Raw genomic sequence first — 12,192 nt, forward strand, 5'->3', positions numbered from 1 at the left:
AGATGCTCACCAGGAGCTTCCTGCAGTACCCGAACCAGCGGCTGCCGTCCTCCCCCGTCAGCACGAAGGAAAAGGTTTCACTGGGGAACAAGGCAGAGACAGGGTTAAATTCACCACACAGCTCAGGGGACAGACTGACAAAGCACACAGACTCCTTCTGGGCATGCTGACAAGGGCCAAGGCATGAATACAAGGACTTTGGGATCTGTTCAGGATAAAAACTTGTACCCCATGAGCTTTTCCATCTCTCCTCCTTCCCAGCTGCTCTCACTGAGCTTTTCCAGCTCTCCTCCTTCCCAGCTCCTCTCACTGAGCTTTTCCAGCTCTCCTCCTTCCCAGATGCTTCCCCATGCAGCCAAGGAGCAGCAGAAGCACTTCCAGCCCAGCAGCTGGCCTTGGACAAATTCTTCCTCCTTACAGGAAAGGCAGCTGCAGCTCTCTAGCCCAGCTCCACACCTCATCCTCCCTCCTACCACAGGGATTTCCTGGATCCTTTCCCCTTTTCCCCTGCCCTGGCTGCAGCTCCTCTTGCACAGTCCAAAGCTTTCAGCATTGCCTGTCTCAGTCACAAATATTCCAAACCAAGTCTTTACCTTTTAAGGTCTGATGAAGGGAACCAGTCTTTGGGATCTGGAAAGCAGAATTTGGGAATGACCTTCAGCCTCTCTTCAGTATCCTTTGATGGTCTGAAGGGATGTTCAGGCTGGAGGGGTAACAGATGCATTTACACTCACTGAAGTTGGTGCACAGCTGCAGCATTTAAAATACAGAAAGCATCTTCCTGCCACTTCCAAAGGGTGATCCATCCCACAGCTAATGCACAGGTACAGGAGAACATGTTCTGACTATTAGCAGATTCCCAGTTCCCTCCTGCATTTTTCCAGCTGATTGGACCTTTGTAAAATGGCCCAGCTTGGTAAGGATGGAGTAAGGATCCACAAGCATGGCTGAGTTTATTGGAAAATGAATTTAGAAATGAGCTCCCAAATGATGGCTGGGTCAGCCTGCCTTGGTTCTGCCCCTGGGAGATTTAAAAACACTCAAATAGGAATAGGAATGTGTTCAGCTTTTGATGTGCAGATCACTCATAACTGAAGTGCAAAAACTGTCCCTGAATCACACATTTCAGCCACACCACATGTGGGCTCAAATTAAATCCCTCAAAGACTGCAGGACACTCTCCATGATGAAAACTGACCAGAAAGGGCAAAAGAAAGGAGTTCAGATAAGAGGCTCCATAAGAAATGTAAGAAAATTTTACAAATTTAAGTAGGAAATGCCCCTGAGAAGTGCCAAGTTTATTGCATGAACTTGATTTTAGGCACTCAGCACATCCAGGCTATTCCAGTGTCCCAACTGTGACAGCACAAAGTGTTAGGAAAGCAGAACAGCATTTTCACAGAGTAACAGTTGTACAAAAGCTTAGATGTCCTTGGGCACACAGCCCAAAGCAGAGGGTGACAGCAGATTACTTGGAAGCAAAGCTAATATTAGAAGGGAGACACCCAATCTGACCCACTGTCCCATCTAAGTCACTCACCAAAACACTTTCCCTTGAGCAGCAGATAAATAAATCTGAGAAAATAATTTTTTGTGTCAGTGCCTTTATAAAAGCCAGTAGAGAGCAGGAGGGGAACCCTGCAGTGCCCTTCCCAAAAGGCAATGGACAGACTGACAGGGTGCACCAGGGAAAACCCAAATCTGCAGCACTCCCTTCTTCTTCCCAACACCCCAAAGTTTGCACTTTCAGCAGATATAATTTGGGTGGATTCAGTTTTGCCCACTAAATTACCACTGTGCACTCTTTGTGGCTGTAGTTCCTAATTCATCCTGTGAACCCAAGGCATTTACACACTTAAGACACTGGAGTTATTTGCACACAAATCCTTTAGACAGCAGGAACTGGGACACAGGGGGACCTGCTGGGGTCCTACACAACCTCCCTGAGTGGATCTGACATCTCCTCTGTGTGGATGACATGCAGAATCCTCAATCCTCCCTGGCTTTCTGAAGGCACAGCCAGAATTGCTGGCTCTGTTCTGTTTTCAGTGGAAGGCAGCAGGTATGAGCCCAGACACTGACAACTGAATATTCATCTCAATCTGGTACCACAGAAACACCAAGGCTCCATCTCAGCTTCCCAGCTGAGCTATAATTCAGTCACACACGGGTGTTGTCACCCATTTGGGCTGAACAGTTTATTTTAAAGGGCTTGGTTTAACTTCAACTTCCACTGCTCTCCTGGTTTTAGGGGCTTTTACAAACACTTTGCCATTTTATTATCATTCTTTTTCAAAACAGTACAAATAAGCATAAAAGCCCTGGGATTCCAGTTTCTGTGCCCCATCAGTGCTTCACTCCTTGTCTGTAAAGGACAGACTGCCAGGATGAGGTTCCTGCCAGCTTTGGGACAGAGCTCTGCACTCCCTCTCCTTCAGCTGGTATCAAATCCCCCATGGCTTCATGAAATTTGAATTAAGTAGGAAAAAAGCAGTTCAAAAAAAGACAATAACCTCATTATCAAGACACATATTCAACAAGCTCCTGACACCACACATCAGGTGTGTAACAGAGCAAGGTGCCTCCCATCCCTAACCCAGATCCTGACCAGTGCAGCTCAGGAGGGCAAACAGAGCTGAGCAGTTCCCTGGGCAGGTTCCCACACAGCTCCTACCTTGCTGGGGAACTGCTGGATGATGTGTGGTGTGTAGGTGACCTCAGATGCCTTCTTGTGCAGGGACACCACCACGAAGAGCTCGAAGAGCTGCTGCTCCTGGAGCTCGATGAGATCCCTCTCCAGGGTCTGGTAGTGCGGGTTCCTCCTGGAGGCCGAGCGTCTCAGGCACCTGTGGCGACCTGGGCAGAGCAAAAAACCCCAAAGCAGCCTGGGCTGGCACTGCCACACACCCACAGGGCACAGAAGAGGACTCAGCATTGCCATCAGAGGGGGGAAAGGGTTGGGTGGATTTGCCCAACATCCAAATGCTCCTCATGGGATATAAAACCTGTGTCAGCTCCTCGTGCACAGAGCTGATTTCACAGATTTCCCCCAGGGAATAAGTGACAGGAGGAGAGTAAATAACCCCAGATTCCATTGAAGGAGGTTCAGTTTGCATATTAGGGACAATTTCTTCACTGGAATAGCTGTTATCATTGGAGCAAACTGCCCAGGGCAGGGGTGGAATCACCATCCCTGGAGGTGTTTAAAAAATGTGTGGATGTGGCACTTGAGGATGTGGTTTAGTGGTGAGCATGCTGATGCTGCTGGGTTGATGACTGGACTTGATGACCTTAGAGGTCTTTCCCAACCTTAACAATTCCAGGATTCTGTGATTCAGACAGGGAGCATTGGCCTGCAAATCCAGAATCCTGCAAATCTGCAGCTCTGCAAATCCCCCCTGACAGATACTGAAATTTCTCCTGCTGCCCTGATGTTGTGGGGTACCAGGCAGTGAAGGCCAGCTGCTCCATCCAGGTCTCAGGGTGCCACTCCACACACCAGGGGCACTGAGGAGAGGCAAAGGCAGCTCCCTGGCCAAGGCACCCCCAGGCTGGGCTGTCCTGACAGCACAGGCTCACAAGCACAGGCACAGCCCTCTGACATCAGGAATTCCTGTGGCCCAGGCACTGTGACACATTCTAGACACTCTCAAACAACTCTTCCATCAGGCAGTGACTCAATCTTTCTGAAGAAATCTCAATATTTCTGCTGAGGTTCTTCACTCTCATTAACATAAAGAAATGGAATTTCACTTTTCATTCCAAACTTAAAGCCTTTTGAATGTTTCCCTCCAAGTAAATGAAACACCTAAAATAAAATCATAGAATAGAATCACAGAATTCTTAGAATCCTTGAATGGTTTGGATTGAAGAGACCTCAAAGCTCATCCTGTTGCACCCCTTGCCATGGCAGGGACACCTTCCACTGTCCCAGGCTGCTCCAAGCCCCATCCAGCCTGGCCTTGGGCACTGCCAGGGATCCAGGGGCAGCCACAGCTGCTCTGGGCACCCTGTTCCAGATCCTTCTGTTTAATCTGTCTTGACATGGAAGCTAAAAGCACCTAAAACCAAGTCTGGACTTTGGGTCTATGATCCAGCTCAGGACATTGGAACCAGACAAATACTCAGGTGAATTCTGCCCAGAGGAAAGGACATTTCACAGCATTACATAAAACAAAACCAAGGGAAGGAATTAGGAGGGAAATAACCTCAAGCAGCAGCAGCAAAGGTGATCAGGAACAACATCCTACCAGCCCAAAAATGATTTTGCTTTTGCTGACTGACAGATTAATGGCATTAAACCTCAAGGGCTCAGGGGAAAGGGCAGAAACAGAGGTTGGTTTGTCACAGCAGCAGCAGCTCCCAGACTTGGCCATGTGGCCTCTGAGAGGCTCCCTGGCCCTGTCTCAGCAGATCTCCACACGTCAGCTCGTCCCAGCAGGGCCTCAGCCAAGGGTGCAGTGCTGTGGGACAGGACCAGCCCTGTGATTCACTCACTTTTGGGCTGATTTTCCGTATCGCTTTCGTTCCCGCTGGTTTCACCTGAAACACACAGAGTTTTCACTTATTAGCCATGCAGAAGGAAGATGGGCAACACCCAAAGTTGGGAAAGAGAGACAACTTGAAACTCATCAGATCAACATCCCTCAGGGCTGCCCACCAATCCTGCCCAAAGCATCGGCCAAGGGCAGCTGGAAAATGTGTTACAACAGCAAATTGCAAAAAGCAGAGCTGATATCAAGCCAGTGGTGCCAATGAGTGACCTGCAGGTCATCTGAACAGGAGCAGAGAACACAAACCAGCTGGTTGGTTGAAGCTGCTGTAAAACTCAACAGGGCTGCTGAACAGAATAACTATAAATAAAGAACAGAACAAGGCACACAGGTAACAAGTGCAGGAGCCACTGGTAGCTCTCATGCCAAGTGGTTTTCTGAGGAATTTCTGCTTTAATCTGCTTTTTTGAAAAAGCACTTTTAAGCCAGGCTCAGAATCCTCCCTTTGTGGCAGTGTTAAATTTGGGTTAGGCAGGTGTTCCTTGAGCTGAAAGCTCAATTCCAGCCACAAGTGTGGGGACTGCACTGCTGAGTCAGCATGAGGTGGTGGTGCCAGGCCAGGGGCAGAGGAATTGTGCCACTCAAGGTGTTCAGAGCACAGACAGTGGTGCTGGAGATCCCAGTACCTTTCACTGGAGCTGCTTCTCTCCCAGAAGGACTGAGCAGCTTCACCTTCTTCTTTCCACGCTTGGAATCAAAGATCTCCTGTATTTTCAGTACCAGCTGAAAGCAGAAGCAGAAGCAGAGGTTAATGTGGGGGTCCAGAGAAAGCTCCAAGAGCCAACAGGAGGGCAGCCCAACAGCCACCACCCAAATCCTGCAGGAACCCTGGCTCAGAGATTCCTTCTAGCCCAGCTCACTGGATAAAGATTTCTGCTGCAAGAGAGAGATCCCTGTCAGCACAGCTCCAAGCTGGCACCAGACTGCACAAGCACTCTGCAAACTGTCACACTTGCCTTCCCAAATAGAAGTGACAAACTGTCTGGCATCAGATCTCCGTTTTCTATGCAAAGGCCCTTGCAAGAACATCTCAAACCCTGCAGCACAGAGGACTCAGAACATGCTCCCCAGCACCCCAACTCCTTCCAAGCCCAGAAAAAGCACAGCTCTCCCACTGTAGCTTGGGGGGTTGGGTTTTGGGTTTGCTGCTGTAGTTGATGTCAGCTCAAGTCCCCTAAAGCACAAGGGAGGCTGCTCCAAGCTCAGGCCCTGCCCCAGGTGTTGGCTGGAATGAGGATGATGTACTCAGAGTACCCTGCTTAGGGGCAGGTGTCCATGGCCATGGCAGGGGGTGGAACAAGGAGCAATTTAAGGGCCTTTCCACCCAAACCATTCTGTGATTTTGCACAAGTGAAGACAGACAGTGGGACAGAATAGGTCTGTGCTGCAGGACCAGACACCTGGTTCAGTGGAAGAAAAAAGCTGGGTAAAAGCCCAGCCCAGTGCAGACTAAGCACAGACATGAAAGAAGGGTCAGCACTTTGACACTCTGCTTTGGTGCTGGTTATCTTCCTTGCACTGGTCACAACAGCCTTACAGCCAAACTCCTGACACTTTCTGTGTCCCTGCCACAGCCTGCTCTGTGCTTTCCCCTCACCTGCCAGTGCCCCAGGGGATCCTCACTCCCCACATCAAAGGCGGCTTCATGGCAAGAGGGATTTACCCTAAATGCAGGGAGCAGGTCAAGTTCATTCCTGCCTCAAGAATTCATTAAACTGAACACAGGAGGGTGGGGCCCAGCCATTTGTCATCACAAATACAGCATAAAAAGAAATATATTAAAGAGAACCTGTTTGTTCAGCTCAAGTGTTTAATCCCCAGATCAGCAATCCAGGCTTAGGCTCTCCTTTTCCAATGGATTTCTCCCCATTTTCCTTCTCAGCCAGCCCTCCCAGGGAACAAACAGCCCACTGCAGAGAGCAGTGCTCCTCCTGCCAAACCTGCCTTCTTTCCCTTTTTTACCCAGCCTTACCTAAGAGATCTTCATTTCTGTCCTGATTTTTGTGCAGCTGAGTCACCACCCTGGGTGTGTTTAAGGCAGCCATGCGTTTCTTAGGCAAAAGGTTTTGTCTTTTTAGACCCCAGTCCTTTCCTCAACCTCTCAAGCAATCTTGGCTCAATTCCTCATGAGCAAAGAGAGTAAAGTGCTCTTCCTGCATGTAAATTGTTACCAGATTTTTGGAATAGGTTTGCTTTTGGAGAACATTTTATTTTCCCTCTCCAAATGAGAGATACTCTCCATCACAGCATTTTTAATAATCTTGCCATCTCCTTCCTGATTTTCCAGACCTAGAATTTGTTTAAAAACACAGACAGAAGTTACTTGATACTCCAAAGCACTTTAAAGGTTTGAAAAGTCCTTTGCAGCTGTCCAACTCTACCTCAGACTCTTGTGCAATCTGAGCAAATACACGTGATTTTCAGATGAAATAAAGATCTGCTGAAGTGAAATGATTTTACCACAGCAAAAATAAGTCCTTCTCACTGCCACAACTGGAATTTGAGTCCCATGCACCAAGTGCCACCACAGTGGCAGCTGCAGCTGCCCTTCCACAGCACATGGTACCTTTTGTCACGGAGGGATGTGAGCTGGTAACCAACAGAAGGATCTAGAAGCCTTCCCAAGGCACCAAACTGAACAGTCCTCTGTGTGAATGTGGATTAAAAGCCTTCCTCACCCCTCTGGCCTCAGCAGCATGATTGTCTTTGCAGCCAGGCAGGAGGGAGAGGCCAGAAGGGACAGCTGGATGAAGGCTCTGTGAAATGTTCTTATCCCTGAGAGTTCCTCTGCACCCTTAAAGTATGAAACAGCTGTTCCTGGTGCCAGTCCAGAACTCCAGGCCAACATTCCAAGTAACCAAGGGCCCCACAACTCTCCCACAGCTCAGGGCCTGCAGTGGAACACCAGGATCAGCCTGGGAAGTCACTGGGAGCAGGGACACGTGCACACAGCGTTACAGAGCTGCCCCTGGGGCTCTCCAAGAACACAGAGCCAGCACCAACACTCCATGGAAACACTGGGAACAAGGCTTAGGTGACAAAGCACGAGGAAGGGCTTGTGCTCACACACAGCCCTGACCTCCAGGCCAACACTGAGCACTTTGTCTGCCCACAAAAACACCACTGTGATTCCTGACCAACAAAAACATCACTGTCCCAGCTAGAGCTGGCACTCAGACCCCCAAACACCAGCCCTGCCACTTGGAGAGGGAATGGCTGGAGCAGCAGGGCCAAGCAGCCATCACCTGCCTGGCCCACAGCTCTGGGGCCACACACAAAGCACTTGCAAAGCAGCAAGAGCTTGAAATGCCAGGCAAGAAGCGAAGCCTCACACTTGAATCTCACCCAGGGCAGGTTCTTTCTCCTGCTGGCAGCCTCCACTGCTCGGAACAGCTTCCACTCAGACAGAGTGACAGGCAGGGAGGTCTCCTTCCCCACCTTCCCTTGGAAATTTGTCTGGGAGGGCTTCAGCTCCAGGGACTTACGGAAGGGAAGTTTTGGGGGAGGCTGGAAAACAGAAGCAGAAGAGATAGCTCAGCATGAGATCCAGCTTTGGTCCAAGGTCACAGGCAGAGGAGTCAATTACAGCTGGTAAATCTGCTCTACCAAGTCTCCATCCCACCTCCCCACTCAAGCCTCTCACCAAATCTCTCTTGCTCCTACTCTTTTGTTCCTTAGAAGCTTAATCAGCTGCCATGGCTGTTCATGATACACATTATATATTATTTACATTAATAACAAGCAATAAAACAATCAGGCAAACCAATGACTTGCAGTGTGGAATGTGAGGCTGAGCACAAATGAGGGCCCTTGTGGTGGGAATGATTCTGCAAACTCCTGACCCTTTAACCCCCCCACCCTACCTTGGGAGTCCTGCTGATGCTCCGGGGAGGGGGCAGCTTCCAGACAGATGGGACCTTCCACAGGGGCAAGGGCAGTGCTCTGATATCTTCATAGGGATGTTCTTTTGTAGGACCTGGAAAAAGCATTCCATGGGGATTTATGAAAGGAGATAAAGCCCTGTAATTTCAGCCAGGGATATAAGTGGGGAGAGCAAGCCAATAACAGGGTCTGAGAGACCTGTTTAAAGTTGGATGAGGTTCCCACCACATCCTTCTAACCCATTGCCATCAACTTGGCAAACTGTACATGGACTCAGCAGAACAAAACACTTCTTCCCCTGCAGAGCAAGCAGCTCTATTGCAAAGCAGCTCATTTTGGCAGTGTTCACACTGATCTCTGTGCAACACTCAAGCAAAGCATTCCAAGGGCTAATAAAGCAATCAATTTAGCACAGGCCAACTCCAGTGACCTCCCATGACATCTGAAATCAGGCTGTTCACGTGCAGATGTCACCAACACCAACAAAGAACCCCAGATGGGCAAGACCTTAAAAATCCCAGAGCCAGAAAGGGCCTCGATGCATCCTCACCTTCACTCCTCCCTCCCCAGCACAACTGCCACCCTTCCCCACGGTGAGGACACCCCCAGAAGCCCAGGCACATACAGATAATGTCCTCGTAGATGTTGTCTTCAGACTGAGAGCAGAGCAGCCTGGATCCTGCAGTGCCATTTGTCTCCTCCCGGGGTCTGTGGGAGCCGCCGCCCGCCGGCCGCTTGCGGAAGCCCTGGATGTCCTCAAACTCAAAAGATTTCCTAGAGGAAAACCAGGGTGACTTCTTCTAAAGGCACCTGCTGGAGTTGCTGTCTGCAGTCCACAAACAGTGTGGCCCTCCCTGGGACCATCCAGCACACGGATGCTCCACTCTGGGCTCACATTTCCAAGGGTTGAGGTCTAACCCCAGGCAGCAGCTCAGCCCCTCACTCCCAGCCAGTGGGATTGGGAATGGAATCAGAGGGTAAAGAGAGAAAACACGTGCATGGGTCGAGATAAAGACAGTCTGGAAGGTAAAGCAAAAGCTGCACAAGCAAGGAAAGCAAAACAAGGGATTAATTCCCTATTTCCCTTGGTGTTTGGCCATGTCCAGAGGCTCTGTCACGTGTAAGGGTGACTTGGGAACACAAACTCCCAGTTTCCCCCCTTTCTGCTTCTTCCCAGTTATTACTGCTGAGCAGAACATCATAGGGTCTGGAACATTCTTGGGATCAGCTGTCCCTGCTGTGTTCCCTCCCAGCTCACACACTGCTGTGCTACCAATATTTTCACCACAACCCCAAAACACAGCAGCACACAAGATGCCAAGAAGAAAATTATCCCAGTCAAAGGCAGCACACCAAGTGAGTCCTGCTCACTTACTCTGGGAGATTTATTTAGTAAGAAAGGGAGCTGGAGGCTCCATGGCCAAGCACACTCCAAGCAGGGCATGGCCAGCCCCATCCTGTCAGAGCCAAGAACCCAAACCATGTTTTACAGACTTGCAGCAGCTCAGAACCAGGGCACTGCTTCCTGCTGGCCTCTCCTACTGGTGCTCAAGGTGTTCATGCATTTGTGGGTTGGCATTTCCATCCACTTGGCCTTTTTTTTGAAATTAGGGCACTGAGGTCACAGAAGAGCTGGCAGGGATTTAGCCCATCATCATCACAAAATCTGGGTTGTTGCTGCACACTCTGCCACAGTGGAAGGTTCCAGAACCTCAAGCCACATCTCTGCTGGTACTGTGCACACCATTCTAGCACAGGCAGCTCATCTCTGAGCAGGTATGGGAAAGAGGGAAAACCAGCCAAACCTACTGCAAGGGAAGTACCCACAGCCTCCAGCCTCAAGCAACAAGAGAATCTTTCACTCCCAGAAAAGCCAAACACTCAGCAGCCACAGTGCCCCAAGAGAAAGCTACTCTGCCATCCCCAAATTGCAGCTGAGGGCAAGCAGCAGGCAGGGAGCAGGCAGGTCCCTCCCTGGGGCCAGCATACTGTCACTCCACTCTGTTCTAAGCTGTGGGCTGACTTCTGTTTGGAACCTGGAGCCTTCTTTGCAGCAAAAACAGGAAACTCTCACCCAGGAACATCCTTTCCCCATGAAAAGAGGCATCACCACTAGCAGCACTCCACAAGGACATCATGCCAAGCAAGCTGCTTAAACCCATCTAGAAAGCGATTTAAGGAAATGCATCAGACATGAGAGATGGATTATGTACCTCTGGGCTCTCCCTCTGATCCTCCTGCTGGCTATTTTCTTCTCAGGGTTGTTGGAGGATGACACCAAGTCCCTTCCACACTGCTTTTGCAGGGGACCTTCCTTGGTGGCACCGGCAGCTCTACGACCACCAGCACCCTTCTCTGCCAGGTAGCGGAAAGTCCTGCGGGGTTTGGGTGGCGGACCAGGAGCTGCCTCCTCCTCTTGCCCCTCAACCTCAGAGTAAATGTTCCTCAAGCTCCTCTCTGCCCTGCAGAGAGCATCCACTCCTTTGATTTGCAGTTCTCTTTCCGTGGAGCCAGAGCTGCCTCGTTTCCTCTGGAGGTCCAAGGCAACAGGAGAGGTTCTGCCAGGCAGGGGGGGATCCGCTCTCCTCCACAGAGCTTGTGAGGTATAAAAGTTCCCTGGGGGCAGTGCCACCCCCGGGGTCAGGCAGCCTGTTTGCCCCTCTCCTTTCTCCTTGGCTGGGGAAGCTGGGCCACCACAGCCCCCGGTCTGCCAGCAGCTCCGTGCATCTTCCCTGAAATCCAACCCCAGGCACTTGGGATCTTTGGAGCCGGCCCTTCTGCCGTTCTCTGTGCATTCTGCCTTCACTTTGGGTAGTGCATTGCAGCTGGCATCATACTTTACTCCAAAGTCCTTGGGCTGGGGCCTGTCCTTGCTGGGGCAGCTCCGTGTCCTGCCCTCCCACTGCGAGATCTTCTGCTTGATGTTGCGGCAGTGGCTGCGGGACAGGGTCTGGCTCGGCAGGGCCCCGCGGGAGAAGCTGCTGTCCCCAGCCCCCACGGGGTGCATGGCAGGGCCAGAGGGCTCACACACAGCCCATGCCCAGCCCTGGCCACGTCCTGCTGTGTCCTGCACACATCAAAGCTGGCACCACGCTCCCAAGTGCCCGGCGGTGTCACTGAGTGCGGGCTGGCAGCTCCGATCTGCAGGCAAAAACAAGAGCCATCAGCTGCACTCTGTGGTAATCATAAAATTTGGGAAAAAACTGTGAAAATCTGGAGGAAAACAGTGAAACAACGGTGAAAATTGGGGGGAAATGGAGAAATTCAGTGAGGAAATGGTCTAAATATGGAGAAAATTTGGTTAGAAATGAAGAAAATGGACCCCAAACTCAGCTCCTCCACCTTCACTGTGTAGATGTCACTCCCTAGGGAGAAAAATCACAAATATGGGGAAAAATGGGGGGGAAATGGTGAAAATCGGACTAAAAATTGTGAAAAAATGAGGAAAATTGGATTTGAAATGACCCAAAATTGATCCCAGACCCAGCCTGAACCCAGCTCCTCCACCTTCACTGTGTAGGCGTCACTTCCTGGGGAGAAAAATCACAAAAATGGAAAAATGATGAAAACATCCTCTGAACAGAGACAGACAGAGCTGCCCCAGGATTTTCCTGGGAAGCTGTGAGAAAGCTCAGAGAAAGAATTAAACCAATTATTATCTCAATCTCTGCGCCTGGCAGGCAATCTCTGTTTGTCAAAGATGTTTACAAGAAGGAGTTGTCCCTCCTTGACCAATAGGTGAGAGAAGATTCCTAAA

General features: G+C 50.3%; 1 protein-coding gene across 1 annotated transcript in view; it reads right to left on the reverse strand.

Annotated features, from left to right (window-relative positions):
- DENND2C (DENN domain containing 2C) overlaps positions 1–12,192 on the reverse strand; it is a gene marked incomplete at its 5' end in the record, with an annotated part of 28,261 nt that overhangs the window by 9,742 nt on the left and 6,327 nt on the right. Inside the window, 10 exon segments of the mRNA XM_084220667.1 lie at positions 11–80; positions 594–703; positions 2,675–2,856; positions 4,498–4,542; positions 5,180–5,276; positions 7,899–8,060; positions 8,417–8,529; positions 9,061–9,209; positions 10,649–11,450; positions 11,453–11,576. Of these exon segments, the coding sequence (XP_084076793.1) occupies positions 11–80; positions 594–703; positions 2,675–2,856; positions 4,498–4,542; positions 5,180–5,276; positions 7,899–8,060; positions 8,417–8,529; positions 9,061–9,209; positions 10,649–11,450; positions 11,453–11,576 (1,854 nt within the window).

Source organism: Fringilla coelebs (genome assembly GCF_963513975.1).
Source record: "Fringilla coelebs genome assembly, chromosome: 23".
In the NCBI taxonomy this organism is placed as follows: Eukaryota; Metazoa; Chordata; class Aves; order Passeriformes; family Fringillidae; genus Fringilla; species Fringilla coelebs.